Source organism: Ambystoma mexicanum, chromosome 1p (assembly GCF_040938575.1).
Source record: "Ambystoma mexicanum isolate Mex_15411 chromosome 1p, UKY_AmexF1_1, whole genome shotgun sequence".
Classification (NCBI taxonomy): domain Eukaryota; kingdom Metazoa; phylum Chordata; class Amphibia; order Caudata; family Ambystomatidae; genus Ambystoma; species Ambystoma mexicanum.
In genome coordinates, this window is record NC_090921.1 from 1,068,820,560 (window position 1) to 1,068,839,775 (window position 19,216).

The window sequence follows — 19,216 nt, forward strand, 5'->3', positions numbered from 1 at the left end:
TCATAGAAGATGTGCTGTCCTGTGTTCAATTAGAATTAGGGACAGTCCTTTTAAGGTTAGTTGAACTTGAAACTTCTATTGGTTTTCATAGAAGATGTGATTTTCAATTGTCCAAACACAGTTTTCGAATTGACAACGTTTTGAATTGTAAGGTTCTTGATCTTTCTATTAATTTTCATAGAAGATTAATTAGTCCTTATATCAAATGTAATTTGCAAATTGGTGCAAAGTCCCCAAAATTAGCAAATGAGTGCAAAGTCCTTAAATCATCGGTGAAAAGTCACGTGTTAGTTGCGTGTTGACGTCATCAATGTGGCAGCCTTGTTGAGTAGAGCTTATTGCAACGAGTGCATCTTTTTTCCGAATTAGTTTTATAGTCAGGTTAATGCAAATTGAATTCACTCAATGCTTTTAAAAAAAGTTTTGTGCTAGTAATTGTTTTATGAGTAAGTTTATACAGGTAAGAAATGGAAAAAGAGTTATTGATCAGGACTCAATCTTCAATAAATGAAGGATACCAAATTTTCGCGCTATTGTTGCAGTACAGTGGGAGGCAGATACAGTTCATAAAACGTTTTGTGTTCTATATATACAAATCCCTCCTTTTGCTCATAGAAGAAATAAAAAGTTAATTATAAAGGACTGTGTGGGATGTCTACTAGTGATGCTACATCCTTTAACCCAATGGTGTGTTTGTGAATATATATTTTTGTTTCCTGTATTTTGACTAGGGTCCTTGTTACAACATTCTCAAATCGCAGCCTTGCATTTGCAGGATGTTACCCGGGCTGGGCCTCAGGACAAAAAATCTGGTGAGCGTGCAAAGGTTTTAGGGTGCATTAGGAGGTATTTGCAGGAAAGAGATGGTGTAAACTTGGATAGAAAGTAGAGTCTACATGCTCTTAGTAGTTATGTTATTTGGCATTTATATAGCGCTCTATATACCATTGGTATGACCTCAAAGCGCTGGTAGGTTCAACGCCCTCGGGGACCGTAGTCCTGGTCAGTTGAGAGGGTAGGGTGTCATAGGGTGCTTGGGTGCTCCAGTTATGTGTGCAGCTGATGCAATTGCCTGATGGTAGCTGCACCCTAGCATTAGGTGTGGTGGTATTGATATCAGTTGAATACGGGCAGTCTGGAGGATGAACACCAAGACTGGGTTCAGGCTGCGTTAGGCCTGTGTAGGACGCTTATTTGTGTAGCTAGGCCGGTTCGTCGTGGGATGAAGCTGCATTTCATTATAATGAGGTGTTCATGGAGTAATGTTCGTATGTGAGCAGCTATGCCGAAATTGATCGAGGGGTGTAGCTGCACTCAAATTGTGTGTTGGTGTAGAGTAGAGAGTAAGCATGGTGATATGGAAGGTGAGTGTTTGGGTGGAGTTATGATCTGAGGAGTTCGATATTCAGGATTAAAAGCGCCTATTTGCTTAATAGTGACTTAATGAGCGTATTCAATGGCGTCATTGCTCGGGATCTCATTGAGCATTTTTTATCGGGTTGTAAGGGCTCAGTCACCTCAGATGGTCATAGTCATCATTACGGAAAGAGCCACATTTTTAGAGTTTTGCAGAAGGTCATATAGTCTTGGGTGTGTCGAATATGTGGGGGGAGTAAGTTCCACAGAGTTGGGGCCAAGGTTGAGAAGGTGGATCCTCCGATCCTGACTGTGTTAGAGGTTGGAATCACTAGAAAGAGGGCAGTGCTTGATTTTATGGTGCGAGACGGGGGGTAGGCTTTTATCTTTTCTTGTAGGTATGTTGGCCAGTCTTGTGCACTGCTCGGTGAGTGATGCAAAGGGTCTTGAAGGTGGCTCTTCGTCCGACTGGGAGCCAGTGGAGGGTTCGGAGAGCGGGTGAAATGTGGTCTCTTTGACGCAGGGCGAGGACCAGTTTTTTGGCAGTGTTTTGCACTCTTTGGTGTTTGTTGAGTTGGTATGCCGGAGGAAGTTGGCATAGTCCAGTCTCAACATCACAATAGACATAACTGCGGCAAGTTTGTTTGGGTAGGAGAGGTAGGGAAAAATGCATGTGAGAAGTTTGAGGTGATAGTGACAGCATTTTGGCATGTTGTTGATCTGATGGGAGAGGGGTAGGCCTGAGTCCATAGTGCATCCTATGTTTCTGACTATATCGGAGGGTGGGGGAGGTGGGCCGAGGGATGGCGGCCATGGGAGCGGATGAGGGAGAAGGGCAGTATTGCTGCACATCATGATTTCAGTTTTATCAGGGTTCAAAAGGAGGTGGTTTATTGTCATCCATCGGTCAATATCGCAGAGACAAGGTTCAATGTCGGGATGGGGGTTGGTGCATGACTTGAGAATTTCTTAGGATAATTTGGGTATCGTCGGCCTAGTTGTAACAGGAGATGTTGTGCGTGCGTATGATTCCTGGTAGAGTGGTCATATAGAGGTTGAACAGGAGAGCAGATAGGCATGTGCCTTGGGGTACTCCAGTGTTCACTGAACGAGCAGCTGATGCAAAAGGGAAGAGGGGGGTTATTTGTTTCCTGTTGCTGAGGAAGAAGGCAATACATTTGAGAGCAGTGCCACAGATTCCTAGGGAGTAAAGGTAGTCAAGGAGGATTGAGTGGTTAACCGTATCAAAGGCTGCAGAGATCAAGGAGAATCAGAGCTGCACAGCCTTCAGAGTCTGCAGTGACCTTGAGATCATCCCAGATCGAGACCAGAGTGGTTTCTGTTGCATGTCGTGGTCTGAAGCCTGATTGTGCAGGGTCGAGGAGACAGTTGGATTCTACAAAGGAGTTGAGCTGGGAGTATGCTGTCCGGTCAATGAGTGTCGCTAGAAATCTGGTGTTGGAGATCGGCCTGTAATTCTTCGGGTTAAGGGAAGGCTTTTTAAAAAGTGGCTTCAAATGTGATATTTTGAAGGCTTCAGGGTAGATGCCAGAGGTGAGGGAGTCATTTAGTATGGCTCTTGCATGTTCTCCAGCGCAGGTAGACGAGAATATTTCTTTCAGCACAGAGGCGGGCAGGGGTCGAGGGGCGGCGCAGAGGGTTTGCTGGCTGATGGTAGGTCAAGGAACTCGTCTCTGGAGATGGGATAGGAGGAGTCGAAAGTAGGGAGATTGGGCGTCGGGCCAATGGGATCAGGAGGGCTCGGTGATAAGGAGGTGGAGAGGAAGGACAGTTTGGTGTTAAGGGTTGCCGTCCTGTCAAGTGCAGTGTTGTAGAAATGTAGTGAGAGGGAGTGTTAGGGAGAATTCTCTGTTTAGGCTGAATTTCCTAACCTAGTGAGTCCCCCAGCAGCTTTGCTGGATTTCTGGAGTTTGTTTTTTTCTCCTGACAAGAGTGAGACTCTCTTTCTCCCACTCTTGGACATGATTTGTGGTGTTCCTTTGACTGTTAATGTGTTTTATGGGCTATAGGGTCCTTGACTCCATAGGGTCTCATGTGTTTTTACTATGTGTGTTACACAGCACCCTCCGTGCAGTGACACAGGGGTGTCATAGGGACACCCCACCATAGACTCCATACCCTGGGACTGACTACTGTCTCCCAGGGCATGTAAAGTCACCATTGGCTTTACTAGTTCCAAATTATGAACAGAAACCAGTACAAACCATCATATTGTGGACGTACTGGTCGGAGCAATTTGATTGCCCCGGGGTCTGTTAGTCGAGGAGGCACGTCTCCGTCCCCCTGATCGAGTTTTGGCTGGTGGCAGTGGATACTACTTTTTATATTCGACCGCGAATATATCTCTATGGGATTTTCCCATTGTTCGAGGCTACCAACTTTAATTATTTAATTCTCATAGCCTCGAACATACCGCCGGTTTATTTATTTAATATTAATTCGCCGGTTGGTATTTTTTGCCAGAACTCGATTCTAAAATGGCGTTTGTGTTCTCTTCTGTGACTCCAACCCAAGTCGAGCCCTTTGTTCCACTTTTTGGCGGGCTTCTCTGCAGAAGCCTCCAAAAGTGGTGCCACTCTGTCTGGGTACCACAGGGGGTGTGGGAGGGGGTTTAGGCACCCTTGACTGAGTTACCTTGGTAACTCAAGTCGCACTCTGGTGTGATTGGCCCAAGTGGTGAGCCGGCCGGCTCACCACTTAGCATGTTTGATTGACAGCTAGGCTGAGTGAATGGGGGTGTGCTGCATAAAAGCAGGGCTTTTGGGACTGGAACTTCAGAAGTCGCCACAGGACCTGAGAATCCAACGAGGGAGAAACTGAGCCGACCTGCTACGACAACACCACCGGTGGAGCCCTGCGGAACCGACTCACCACTTCCCGACGACAGAGAAGATCTCCCAGCTGCAGAGTCTTCTTCCCCTGACTGGTGGGCAAAACCAGTTTACCTTCTTTTCCTCGCATCCCAGGACATCTTGTGGTCGAATTGCCCGTGCCAAGCACCCCGGCAACCGGATAGCCACTTACCACTGGCCCGCGAATAAAAGGATCGCTCTTTTTAACTGAGAACTCCGCGGCTGGTTTCTTCCCTGGCAGTGCAACGGACTCCTGTCTTCCTCCCCGACGAGACCCTCTCTTCCCCCGGACGAAGCACCGACTTGCACCCGCTGCCAGGAACAACTGCCCCGGCTGGAGTATTCTCACCACTTTAAGGTACCGTGTCCGCCAGGCCTCCCTTTCTAAAGATTGCTACAAGGTAATAATAATCCCTTAACCTTCTGGACTGGGCTGGCCGCCTTGACCATCTAACTGGTCCCTTTCTTTTGGTCCAACTCTTTCTGAACCTTTTCGAGACTTTTGTGCACTTTTCAACCGTGAGACCTTGGACAGATTTCGTTCTGATCCTCTTAAAGTGGATCCAGCTTTCTGAACTCTAACTTCACGGTTTGATTCTGCCTTCCTCTCTTGCTGTGTTCTTGTGAAAGTGTTGGGATCTGTTTCAATTTATACTCTGCCTTTCTCTCCCTTTTAAACCAAATTATTAGAGTGCCATCTGCGTTAAGCGCTCACCGCTGTCTGAAAATAAGAGGGGCTTTGCTTAAGACTGGTCTAATATTCTTTTAAGGGAGTGTATACCTTTTAGTGACTGTGTTTTTTAACTGCTTAATATTAATGCCTGTGTGTTTTATTAGATGTGGTTTTAAATAAATAAGTATATCTCTTTTACACCAAGCTCTGGTCAGTGTTTGCTTGTTCTCCTGTGTTCTTTTGACCTATTGTGAATACTCTGTATACTGCCTAACTTTTCTTGAGGGAAGTCTGACTGCTCAGCCACAGCTACCAAGTGAATCTGTGTGGTACAGACTGCTACCAAATGGGTTTACTGCCAAACACCTGTAGTCTTAAATCTTTTGCAGTGGTCCCAGAGGGAACTGCACAGGTTTCTGCCTAACAGGGAGTCGCAGAGTGATTGTGTGGGGGTGGATTGGGTAGAGGTGCACATAGGTTTCACGAATTCTGATATTATCATGTGGAGTTCTTCACTGCGGTTGCCACAGTTGAGAATTTGTTTATTGTAATAGGCTTTTTTGGCCTTTCTGATTTATAGTTACGGTGGTGCAGGGCGAACATGGATCTGCTTTCAAGAGTTATTTTGTTTTTTGGCATTCCTCATGTGGGGCGTAAACCATTTGGAGGACGGTCCTTTGTGTGAGGATGCGGGGAGCGAGGTGGTGAGAGGAATTAGTGAGTCATTAAGCTAGGAGTCAAAGGAATCGATGGTCAGGGGTATATCGGGGGCAGCGTTGCAGGGAGACGAAGAAGCTGGGCTTCGGCGAGGTCGGGAAGGAACTTGACTTTGTTCTAGCATTTGAGATCAGGGGTGGGCGCCAGGGAAGATGTGGGGGGAGGGGCAGGTGTGGGAGGAGGGGCAGGTGTGTGGATAGAGAATGGGATGGCATATGGTCGGTCCACATGAGTGGTTTGGGACGGGATATATACACCAGGTCATGGGAGCTGAATATATTGCATCAAGGGTGTGTCTTCCTGAGCGGTTTGGACCAGTGGTATGATGGGCGAGGTTGAGCGCATCAGGACTGTCAACCAATGGAGGCGTCATGGGGTTGCTGGGGATATCAAACCAGATATTGAAGTCTTCCAGCAGTGTAAGAAAAGGGTGATTTACTTGAATGGTAGCTATTGAGGCACAGAGGTTGTTGGCGAAATGTCTGTTGTATCCAGGGTGTCTGTAGATGAGTAGGAAGATGTGGGTGAAAGTTGGTGCTAGCGAGAGTTTTACTAGAAGGGATTCACAGGAGGTAATGCAGGTCTGGGATTCGACGAGTGAGACAGAGAAATGGGGATTGAAGGGGACTGCCACTCCGCCACCTCTTGAGGGTCTATTGTGGGCATTAAGCGAGTAGCCAGGGGTGAAGGCTTTGTGTGCTACTAGGGCAAAGTCACCGGAGAACCAGGTCTCAGTGATAAAAATGAGGCCGGGTTTGTCAGGGGATAGGAGATCAACGATGCTGTGTCGGTTTCTTGCTACAGAGTGGGCATTAAAAAGGATGCATAGGACTTTGTGATTGGAGGTGGTTTTCGTGATGCTCATCGCAGTGGGAGCTTGGTGGACATGGGTGCCCAATGGGGTGGTGGTTGTGGTAGGAACATTTAGGGTGGTTGAGACCGGTGAGGAGGGTTACAGGGGGATGCGTGGTGGGGGGTGGTTGGGTGCCTGTGGACTTTGAGTGCCGGGTGGGATGGTTACGTCGGTGGGGGGCCGGAAGAGTAGGTGGGCGGAGGTAGGTATGAGAGAGACTAGGGGTGGGTCAAGGTGGGTTGGGAGGGTGGTGAATCGGTCATTTCAGGTGTGGGGGTTTAGAGAGGTTGATTTTGGAATGCGTCTGGAGGGTGCTGGGGGTTTAGGTGTGCAGGGTGAGAAGGTCAGAGAAAGGGGGTGAAAACTGGGAGAGGGGAGTGATTGTGGGTAGGGGAGGGAGAGGGTGGGAGGTTGGGCTGAAGCAGAAGTGGTGAGGTGTGGCGGGCCGAGGGCGAGGACCAGTCATGATTCCTGCATTTTGTGGATTTTGGTGCCATAGGGGTGTGGAGAGAGGGTTGGGGAGTCAGTGGGGGAGGGAGATAGGGCTACTGTTCTTGCAAGGGTGCTACTTTAAGGGAAGGGATATGAAGGGTGGGGGGTTTGTTGGTGGGGGTCAAGTAGGGGTAAGGGAGAGGGCAGCATGGGAGGTTGGTTGAGAGACTGGTGAGTTCCCCGGTGGGGTATGCGGGAGGTGGGATGAGAGGGAGGGGAGTGGGCACACGTATGGTGTGGAGGTGGATTTGCACTGTTTGGAGTGCCAGAAGGCTTCTGTGGCTTGGGAGTTTGTTAATGGACGTGGTGTATGGGCAGGGGGTATGAGGATGTTTTCAATAGATGTCAGAGGGAGAGTGGAAGTCTGTGTTAGGGTGGGATGGGGATGAGCACTTGAGGAAGCATGTGTTTGGCACACCAGAGTGCTTCTCTGATCTTAGAGTTGGACGAGGGATGATGGTAGGAGAGTGGACGGGTGGCATCTGGGTTTATTGATGTACATGGCGAGGGGTCGTGGTTTGCGGTTGGGGGGGGTCGTGAAGTTGGGTGCTAGCGCATTGGCCATGCGCCGCGAGGGATGAGCCATAGTGGCGGGTAGGGTGAAGGGAGGCTAGGGATCAGGATGGGTCGAGAGGGGCGATATGATGAGCTGGGGTCTCCATCCCGATGGGATGTCAAGGGCAGTATCTAGAGGTTGATGTACTAGTAACAGTAGATGCACTGGCCAGGTTGATGTACTAGTAACAGTAGATGCACTGGCCCTAGATGTACAGCCTCTAGATTCTGTACACCAGTGCAACGGCAGAGGGCCAAAGAGGGCAACAGTAGGATGGGAGTCTGGGTGTAGAAGCAGCAACTAAAACACAGGCAAGTAAATCACAGTGCCATATTAGAGGGTATTTTCAAGATGTGAATCAATGTAAGTGAGTGCCACAGGCAGGTAAATCACAGTACCATCACAGCGGGCACCTTCTAGTTGTGAATCAAACTAACAAGAGCAATTTCTAAGTGAGTGGCACAGGTAAACAAATCACAGCACTATCTAGGTGGGCACCTTCCAGAAGTGAATCAGACCAGCAAGAGCAATTCTAGTTGTGCGACGAAGGCAAGTAAATCACAGTATTATCTTAGTGGGCACTTTCTAGATGTGAAACTAAGTAGCTTTCTAGGAGTGAGTCAACCTAATAAGAACCATTTCTAAATTAATGTTAAAGGACATTTGTACCGCGCACTATCACCACCGGAGTGGTCCCCTGGCGGCCCTGAAAGAGGGGAAAGGGAGGGTGAATTAGTGGGAGGAGGCTGGAAAAGTGCAAGAGAGCAGTGATGTGCTGTTGGCGGCCTCAGCCCGCTGGGTCCGTTGGCTGGGCCTGGGGTGTTTGTGGCCTGTAGTCGTCGTGTACTGTTGTGTGAGTCTGTGTGTTTTTTGTTTTGTTGTTGCAGTGAAGTTTGTACGATTTGTTGTGCTGTAGGTTTGTGGTTGTGTTTGGTTTGGAGTTTGAGAGGTGTATGCAGAGGGGGAAATTGTTAGTGGATTGATTAGTTGGCATTTCTGTCTCGAAGTGAGGCGATGGGTTTGCGTAATCTCCCCAGATGGGGTGTGGGAGCATTTCGGAGCCTCTGTCCTGATGTGTGCCTGTCCGGTACTCACTGTCCCTTTCACATATGTGCAGGACATCCAAGTAAATTACAGTACTATCACAGCAGGCAATTTCTAGATGTGAATTAGTGCAGCAGGAACAATCTGAGAGTGAGCGGCACAGCTAAGTAAATCACAGCACTGTCTCAGTAGGCACTTTTTAGATGTGAATCAATGTAGCTTTCTAGGTGTGAGTCAATCAAATAAGAACAATTTCGAATTAATTGTGTCTTCTAACGTATTCTACATCTTTGACATGTAATATCCACAGCGGTGCCCTTCGGAAACTATTTCAGCAGAGGGCGTCCTGCGTCGATGGCGTTGGGTCGATGTCTCTCGAAGGCCTCCGTCGAGGGCTATGTCACCGGATGTTATAAATAGGACGCACTGCGCCTGTAACCTCAGTTCCGTTTTTTTCCCGTGAACGTGTTAACTTCGTGAGACTCGGCGCGCTTCGTGTGCATCGTTACGATGTCTTACTCTTCGACACCAACGACTCCGCGATCTGGCTTCAAGACCTGCCGGGACTGCAAGTCCAAGATGTTGCTCATGGATCTGCACCGCATTTGTTTGTGGTGCCTGGTCGAGTTGCACAACACCGACGACTGCTCGAAATGCCAGTCACTGACTGACAAGGCCTTGCGGGAGTGGAAGGGGAAGCTCCAGGGAGGTAGGGGCACCAAGCAGTCCAAGGGGGTGTCCGACGACTGGAGGGGCAACTCTCTGCGTCGGAAGGAATCTTGGGGATCTTGGTCCCGGACTCCTGCCACTTGTCTTCCTCGTCCCGGCAGTCCAGGAAGCGCCGTCACCGTTCGCCTTCCCCGTAAGGAAGGTTACGTGCCCAACAAAGTCCTCGACTCCAGAGGAATGGGCAACATTTAAAGAATCTGTTAGCGATTTTTCAATCGCAGGGCACGGGTCCGGTCGCGCCTTCTGTCGAAGCCAGCCAGGAACCGTCTTGTACCATGGCTTGCACGCCTTTGGGCTCTGGTCCACGTCGCGATTCGCATCGGGAGCCTTCGAGGTCCCGTACGGACAAGGATTCGAAAAGTCACAAGAAATGTGTCTCTAGGTCTCGGTCCTTGTCCCCAGCGAGACTGCAGCTACCTACTGAGGGCTCGATGCCGGCGTTGACCTGTCTCACAGCGTTGAGGTTGTCAACGCTCTCGTAGTGGGCGCCTTTGGGGATTTTTTCTCGAAATTTGCCTTTGGAGTACCCGGATATCGTCGATCCTCCAAGGAAGGCTACTGGCAAGTCTGTGCGGCCAGTTTTAGCCTCCAGGCCCTCTTCTGTCTACAGGCCTGGGTTTCAGCCCCCTCTGGATGACATTTATGAAAAGGAGGAAAGGTCTGAGTATGAGGACCCTGGTGAGCTTGATGAAGCTCCACTTTTTTCGGGTAACAGTCAGTTGGAGGAGTTGAGGCAGACCCTCCATGATGCCAGTGGGTTGGACACTTCTCCGGAAGTGGAATTCCATAGACCTGGGGCTCATGCTGAGTCTTCGTAAAGGAGGCTCATGGTGAGTGTCTCGGAGTATCTGGGCTGGTCCAGTCCTCCTGAAGACTTTGTACAGGATGATCTAATGGACATTTTAGATCAAGGTCCGTCCTCTGACCCTGTTTTGCCATTTCGTCTTACCTTGCAGAAAAGGGTGGCAGCTGCTTGGCAGTCCCCAGAATCTCTTCCGGCTGTTAATAAGTCTTTGACCAAGAATACCGTCCTTCCGTTAGCGACCCCAGCTATTTTTCTACTCACCCCACTCCCGAGAGTTTGGTGGTTCAGGCGACTACGGCCACCTCGAGGCAGACGGCGTACCGTACCATCCCTCTGGATATGGACGACAAGTGCTTCGACGGTTGGGCCCAGAAGGTATTTTCTGCTGGGAGCATGGCCTTGAAATCGGGCCAACTCCACGTGTGCCTTGGCAAGATTTTCACACACTATGTGGAATTGTTTCTTTGGTGGCTAAGCATATTCCCGAGGGGGAATCAAGGGATGGGTTCCTTGCTCTCGAGCAGGACGGCAAGGATGCCATGTGGGAATCCCTTCAGTTGGGTTTGGATACGGCCGACAGTGTTAGCCGATCCATGGCTGCGAGCACTGTTATACGCAGATTTGCGTGGTTGCGGAAGTCGGGGTTTGCTCCGGATGTGCAAGCCCGTCTTCTGAACATGCCCTTTGATGGTGCACATTTGTTTGGCAGCAAGGCGGACGAGAGCCTTGAGAGGTTGCAGACCTCAAAAGCTGCGGCGAAATCTTTGAGCGCCGCTGTGCGTCAACCTCCGCCTTTTCATCCTATGGGACAGCAATGGAGGGGAGGTTCTTTTCATTACTACTTCTCCTTTGGTAGAACGAGAGGGGTTGCCAGTCAAAGGGGCCAGCAAAAAAGTACCCATGGTGGTTGGGGAAATCGTGGTGCAAAAGCCACTCAGCCAGCTGCCTCTTTGCCTTCAGGCACTGCCACAGCCGCTTCCAAACAGTCATGGGGCCATGTCCCATGGTTTGTCGGTTGTGGGCAGATTGTCTCAGCATCTCGAAGAGTGGTGAGCCATTACTTCAGATGCGTGGGTTCTGGATACCATAGCCCACGGCTACTGCCTTCCCTTCCTTCAGCGGCCTCACGACAATCCACCGGGGAAACTCTATTTGAAGCTTCCGGATCCACTCCTTGCGCAGGAAATCCTGTGCCTGCTGGAGAAAGGCGCTATAGAACTGGTGCCTGTAGCGGATAGGAACAAGGGATGGTATTTCCCTTATTTTCTGATCCCAAAGAAAAACGGGGGATTGAGACCCATAATGGACTTGCATTGGTCGAAAAAACTCTACGGAAGGACAAGTTCAAAATGGCCACTCTTTCTGAAGTCCTCCAGGCCCTTCAACTTCAGGATTGGTTGGTGTCTCTGGACCGCAAGGATGCTTACTTTCATGTGCCGATCTATTCCGCGCCCAGAAAGTACCTGAGGTTTGCGGCTGGCGACTCGCACTTTCAGTTTCGGGTCCTGCCGTTCGGATTGACCTCCACCCCGAGGGTCTTCATCAAGCTGATGGTGGTGGTGGCAGTGTACCTCAGGCGAGGGGGGTGGGGATTCAAGTCTACCCCTACCTGGACGACTGGCTGATCCGGGCGCTCTCTCCCGAGAAAGCGTTGGATCATCTCAGTCTCACCTGCTGCACCCTTCACAGGCTGGGCTTCTCCCTGAATTTCAAGAAGTTGCATCTGACACCTTCCCAACAGCTCCAGTACATCGGGGCTGTGTTAGACCTGTCCCTGGGGAAGTGTTCGCCTCCCAAGGTAAGGGCTCATAACATTGTGCAGATGGTGGACATGTTTCAACATGCCCAGAGTCTTCCAGATTTCGAATTCTTAAGGTTGCTCAGCCTCATGGCATCCTGCATTTTTCTGGTGCCAGAGGCCAGGCTGCGGATGAGATCCCTGCAGTGGGTCCTCAAGATGCAGTGGTCACAGTTCTCCGGCAAGATGTCGGATCCCATTCAGATTCCACTCTCGGTCTCCCAGGATCTTCTGTGGTGGGCCAACGACGGGAACCTGATGAGGAGGGGGGAACAGTTTTGGCAACCCTGGCCGGAGGTGACTAGTGACGGATGCTTTCCTCACAGGATGGGGCGCTCATGCCAACGATTTGACAGCCAGCGGTCGTTGGTCTCTGTCCAAACTCCACATCAATCTGTTAGAGCTGAGGGCCATCAGGCTGGCCCTGAAGGCTTTTCTGCCTTCTGTACGTGGAAAGTGTGTCCTGATCATGATGGACAACACAGTCGCCATGCATTACCGCAACAAAAATGGGGGGGGTAGGGTCACTCCTGTTGTGCAGAGAGGCAATGCAACACTGGTTCTGGGCCGTCCAGCAGGGAATTTTGATCTCGGCAGTTCATCTGGCAGGAGCCGAAAATGCAGCGACGGACGCTCTGAGCAGGCACAGCACGATCTCTCACGAGTGGGAGTTGGCTCAGGAAGTCATTCAGGAGATCTTCGCCCTTTGGGGAACCCCGCAAGTGGATCTCTTCATCACCAGTGTCAACCGGAAGTGCGAGAGATTCTGCTCAAGGGAATTTCCTCCAAGAGGAGCCTTAGGAGACACGTTCGTGGTGGATTGGTCATTCCCGCTGTTGTACGCGTTGCCTCCAGTCCCGGTCATTCCTCAAGTGTTTGAGGTTACAGAGGTTCGGTTCCCACATGATCCTCATTGCTCAGTGGTGCGTGGTACCCGGACCTACTAGAGATGTCCATCTGCCCTCCACTCTGTCTTCCCTACCGAGAGGATCTGCTCTCTCTCTCTCTCTCTCTCTCTCTCTCTCTCTCTCTCTCTCTCTCTCTCTCTCTCTCTCTCTCTCTCTCTCTCTCTCTCTCTCTCTCTCTCTCTCTCTCTCTCTCGCGCGCGCGGTGGAGAAACGGGGGTGGAGTGGGGTCAGGTTCTCCATCCAGAGGTCAAGACTCTCAACCTTCACGCTTGGTATCTGAAAGGTTGAGGTACAAGGATTGGGACCTCCCGGATGACGTGATGGGGGTGTTGCTTTCGGCCAGGAAGCCTACAACAAAATCCCTGTACCGTTGCCATAAGTTCTACGACTATGCAAAGATCACAATGTTGATCCTTTTCAGTTCTCCATTCCTATGGTTTCTTTCTTTGGCTCACAGGGGCCTTCAAGTGGGTACCATTAAGGGTTGCCTAGCGGCGCTGTCTATCTTTAAGCGCTCGTCTGAAGAATGTTCTTACTTTAAGATTCCTTTAATTTCTCAGTTTCTTAAAGGACTGACTAATGTATTCCTGCCGTCCCCTTTCCAGGTGCCGGTTTGGGATTTGAATTTGGTTTTGAAATTTCTCATTGGTGCTCCATTTGAACCTTTGCACCCTTGTTCTTTGAGATTACTGTTCTTGGTTGCGGTTACTTCTGCTCGCAGAGTGAGTGAATTGCAGGCACTTTCGTCTAAGCCACACTTTACTGTGTTTCACAAGGACAGGGTTGTACTGCGGGTACGTCCCTCTTTTCTACCTAAGGTAGTTTCTGAATATCATTTGAGTCAGAAGGTGGTCCTTCCATCTTTCTACCCTCCTCCTCATCCTGGTAAGGAAGAGAAGCGACTCCATCGGTTGGATCCTAGGCGAGCTTTGAACTTTTACATTTCTAGGATGTCCAGGGTCAGAGTGGACGACCAACTCTTTGTAGGATGTGCTGGACACCCTTTGGGCCAGGCTGTTACCAAACAGACCTTGTACAGGTGGATTATCCTCACCATTACGGAGTGTTACCGATTGGCGGGTAAGGACCCTCCTGAAGGGTTGCAAGCTCATTCCACTAGAGGCATGGCTACTTCCACAGCCCTCCAGCGGGGGGAGGGGGTCCTATTAGGAACATTTGTGATGCAGCCTCAAGGGCTTCAATCCACACCTTTGTTAAAAATTACTCCCTGGATAGAATCTATGGTCAGGATATGGCCTTTGGGAAGGCGGTTCTTTATTCCGCAATCTAATTGGGTACTCTAAATTATTTTCCCTCCTCCATTTACTGCTACTACTTTGGGAGTCTGTCCAAGATGTGGAATACGTTGGACACAATTTACTTGCCAACTGGTAACGTTCTTTTAACTGGATGTTCCTCCAACGTATTCCAAATCGCCCTTCTAGCCTGCCCATCAGGAGAATTTCCTTTGCGATTGCAGCTTCCGTTTCTGCAAGGCTAAGTGCAGTCAAGCAGGCATGAGACTGGTTCCACACGTTCTGAGGGAAGAAAACTTAAACTGAGGCTACGGGTGCTGTGAGTCCTAGTTATAACATCCGGTGACGTCGACGGAGGCCTTCGAGGGACATGGACCCGACGCCATCGACGCAGGACTCTCTCTGCCGGAAAAGTTTCCGAAGTGCACAGCTGTGGACATTACATGTCAAAGATGTGGATTACGTTGGAGAAACATCAAGTCGAAAGAACGTTACCAGTTGGTAAATAACTTGTTCTTCTAAGTGTGTGGGACAGGCAAACAAATTACGGTACTATCATAGTGGGCCGCTTTCTATAGATGTGAGCTGCCCAGCCAAGTAAAACACAGTACTATCTTAGTGGGCACAATTTAGGTGAGAGTCAATTTAACTTTCTAGGTGTGAGTCAATCGAACAGGAACAATTTCTAAGTCACAATAGGTGCGTTCTAGAAGTGAATCAATGTAACAGGGACAAATTCTAAGTGAGCGGCTGAGGCAACTAAATCACATTAATATTGCTGTGTGCACTTTCTAGAAGTGGGTCAATGCTGCAAGACCAGCTTCTAAGTGTGATCGGCGCCGGTAAGTATATCACAGAAATAGCTCAGTGAGCACCTTCTAGATGTGACTCAAGCAAACAAGAACAATTTCCAAGTTTGCGGGACAGACAAATTACACTACTGTCTCAGGGACACTTTAGATTTGAATCAGTGCAGCAAGAACAGCTTCTACGTGTGCAACGCAGGCAAATAAATTGTATTACCACAGTAGGCACCTTGTAGATGTGAAACAATGCAACATGGACAATTTTCTAAGTGTGCGGCACAAATAAATGACAGTATTATCTCAGTGGGCACTTTCAAGAAGTGAAACAAGCTAACGGGAGCAATTTCTAAGTCACAGTGGCCACTTTCTAGATGTGAATCAATGCAGCAGTTTCTGACTGTGCGGCGCAGGTAAGTAAATCATAGTAATATCTCAGTGGGCATCTTCTAGAGGTGAGTCAAGCTAACGAGGGTAATTCTAAGTGTACGGCATAGGCAAAATAAATTACAGTACTATCTCAGTGGGCACCTTCTAGATGTGAATCAATGCAACAAGAACAATTTCCTAAGTGTGCAGGACAAATAAATCACAGTATTATCTCAGTGGGCACTTTCTACAACTGAATCAAGCTAACAGGAACAATTTCTAAGTGTGCGGCAGAGACAAATAAATTATACTTCTGTCTCAAGGACACTTTAGATGTGAATTAGTGTAGCAAGAACAGTTTGAGTGTGCATGGCAGGTAAGTACATCACAGTAATATATCAGTGAATACTTTCTAGATGTGAATCAATGAAGCAAGAATAGATGTGAATCAAGATAATCTGCACAGCTCCCTAAAGTGCAACGCAGGTTAACATTTACAGCGCTAGAATATTTGCAACATGTTAGGGGTTCCCGGGTAGAGTGATTGCTCTACTCCCACCCCAGCCACGCCTACCTTGGTTGTAGCTGCTGGTTGACGGCTGGCCATTGTATTCCCCTGCTGACACCTGCAAACACGATATGGAGCCACCCTTTGCCTTGGGGCCCTTAGCCGCAAGGGGTGCACGGCAGAGGGCTGCTCTGGGAAGGTCAGTTATGACCATCAAACGCACCAATCAAGGGAGGTGGACAGGCTGGAAGGTGGGAGGGATCGGCATTCAGGAAGTGGAAGCGGTGTGAGGGATGCGAGGGAGGCGCATGCACAGCGGGGCTGGGGCCAGAAATATTACAATAAAAAATACAAGGAAAGGCCCAGGAGGATCTTTTAGCTGTTCACTCTCCTTGCCTCTCCTTGCCTCGAGGGTGAAAAGAAACGAGCAGGAACTACTGCTGGCCGGTAGAGAAATAGGCACACACTACGCACCCAATGGTCTTTTTTTCTGTGGTGCTTATGTGTGTTTTTATCTTGAATATCAGTGAAATGCCACGCATACTTTTGGTCTGGTGCTGTCATTTACCAGACATAAAACGTGACTAATAATGTATATGCTCGTTTTCTCTTTTTCAGCCATTGAAAGTGAAAGTCCCTGAACCTTTGTTAGCTGACTTAGGTAAAGTATACTTGTTTGTGCTGACCATCACCTTTATATTCTCCCATTTAATCTATACTGACCTTTAATGAGCATGGCCATTGGAGTTGATTTGGTGTAGGGGCAGACACTGTGCTATTGCAGTTCAGGCTTGCTCTCTTCCCAAATACAAGAGGCAGGAGAAGAAGTGAAGCACTTTGTTACTCCCGCACAGAGAAAATGAATTTTGTAGGGTGCTATTGGTTGGCTGTGGACTACAAATAGCAAAATCTCAGATTACACCAGTTGAGTTTGTATCTATAACTTTCAGCCATTGTTTCCAATGTCTGTAGAATTGTGGTTTGCTAGGAGGTTGTTACATTCTTTTATGTCCTCTGCCAATCATGATGCCTTTGATGCTGTATACGTCAACCATGAACCTTTGGAATCCCTGTAGACTTTCAGCATTTGCGACTGTAGCCATCAATATATTTTCAGTCTCCGTCCGATATGGTGATGGGAAGGAGAACCCACTTGCACACTATAATCCTCTCCTCCAAGGATGTTGCCTAGATGTAGTGCTCCCAAATGGGAAGGTGATGTATGGCAGTGTCTTATACTTAAGTGGTCACTTTGCCTAGAGAAATTGCTCTGTCAATGTACAACATATGCAAACTGGCCCAGAAATGCCCCCAAATGCAAGACCAAAATGTTACTCTAGAGACTGGTGGTTCAAGAAAGAGACTAGTTCTGACCAGGAGCAAAAATCATATTCATTGTATAGAGGAAACCCTTTAGTGCACAATAATGCCAAGTGAGTTGAGCGGAGCTGTAGAAAAGCAAAGCAGCTAAATTGCGACATTGAGGTTGAAAGCTTGGCAGGCTGACTCCGTGGGTCGTGATCTCTAGCAAGGTAGACTTTGTAAAAAAAAAAGCAGAAATTCAGAAGCAGACAACTTGCTGCAGGATGCCACTTAAATTTGAATTATTGTGGCATTTGGCCACTGCTGGAGTACAGTTTCCTGTACAGTTATCTGTGTGGATTATGTAAGGGTGCAGAAGTAAAAGACTGACACACCAGTGGAATGCTTGTTGGCTTAAACTTGTATTCCGACAGAAATAAAAGAGACAACCTATCCCTCCTTAGGGGGTTCCCTGCCTCAAATAAAACAACTAGTGAATCAGTCAGGATGTCCATGAAATCAAGAGTCCACTGTACTGTGTCAAAAACCCTACTTTTATCCCTTACTCTTGGAACAAAACTAAAAATGTAGTGGATCTTCTTGGTACAAATGAATGGCTCCATTCTTCTACACAACGGTTCTCAGTTCCACTTGTTACGTAGGATCTTTGCCTGAGGGAATGGCTCCCTTGCCCAGGTCTCAATCCTTTCTTCAGGGTATCAAATAAAGTTCCAGGCTGAAATGGCAAACTACCAGCAAAGTTCAGTTCAACTCAAAAGGGTTAAGTTCCACCTTAAAGTTCAACGTTCTTTATTGTACAATGTCATTTCTTTACTATTGGGGTCGTGGAGTAGGGGTGTCACGGTATGAGTTTTATGACGGTACGATAACCTTCTTGCCAAATGGCGGTATATCATGGTTATCGCGGTGTAGCAGGTGGAGTTAACCAATCTTAACAACTATTTTCTAAAAGGTCATACATTGTCAGATTTATCATCACAAACAAAACCAGGCACCCAGGGCCCGAATTTCACTAGCTACTGGCTACTGGTGAAGATGAACATGTTGCCATCTTTATTTGTATTTATTATGTTTATATAGCGCTTTCATCCAAAGCGGTTAACATTATAAAAATGGAATCCATAGAACATTATAACAGAAGAAGCAATTTACAATTAATCAAACCAATAAAAACAGTAAGTAGAGCAATTAATCTGTGAGGGGCAAGGGGAGGGGAGAGGAAGGGAAGGAGGAGAGGAGAAATGGAAGGGATATAAGGGTCAAGTGAGGGAGGATAAGGGGAGGGGGGGAGGGAGGAGAGAATCATAGGGAAGATTCGAGGGAAGGGGAGAGGATTAGAGGTGGGGAAGGTTTCAAGGCGGGGAATGGAGAAGGAGAGATTTCAGGGAAGTGCGAAAGGAGGAAAGGGTAGGTACAGAGCGGATTGAGAGAGTTAAGGATTTCCAGTGGAGGGGGGCTAGGAGCTGAAAGAAGCAGAAACGGGAGGAGGCACATGGGGGAGGGGGGAATGGTGAGAAGGAAGTGGTCGGCTGAACGGAGGGAGCGTGAGGGATTATAGAAAGAGAGGCGAGAGGAGAGATAAGGGAGCGGGAGGGATTATAGAAAGTGGGGAGAGATAAGGGAGAGATAAGGGAGAGATAAGGGAGAGATAAGGGAGAGATAAGGGAGAGATAAGGGAGAGATAAGGGAGAGATAAGGGAGAGATAAGGGAGAGATAAGGGAAGAGATGTATGACCTGCACGCCACAGATCAATGGAGGCTGATGGTAGTATACGCTTGTGCGAATACACACACACACACGCTCTCTTTACATTATAGCCTTTAGTTTACTTGTGGGCCAAAAGGTGTTCAGTAATCACGGACATGTTACCCTTTGGTATGGCAGCAGGGAATACCCACAGAGATGAGTGAATTTCGCAGGGTGACTTATTATATGTAAATTCACTGATGGAACCAGGGAAATCCCCCATTGTCATATGTTTAGCAAATAATATCCATTATAAATATATAAACCCCAGAGCCGCCAAACCAAGGTAAACCCTTTTCCTTCTTGGTACTGTATTTATTCTTCCTATTGCTAACATATTGATTTTGTGTCAGGCACGTGTGGTTTATGGAATGGCATTAAAAACTGCTCCAACTGAAACTACTTG

General features: G+C 48.3%; 1 protein-coding gene across 3 annotated transcripts in view; it reads left to right on the forward strand.

The window, feature by feature from the left end:
- The window catches only part of ARHGEF11 (Rho guanine nucleotide exchange factor 11), a 1,841,770-nt gene that overhangs the window by 872,744 nt on the left and 949,810 nt on the right, over nt 1-19,216 (forward strand). For all 3 annotated transcript variants that reach the window (XM_069604553.1, XM_069604546.1, XM_069604551.1), the window contains exon 15: nt 16,359-16,401. In XM_069604553.1, coding sequence (XP_069460654.1) covers nt 16,359-16,401 — 43 coding nt within the window. The remainder of the gene's footprint in view (nt 1-16,358; nt 16,402-19,216) is intronic.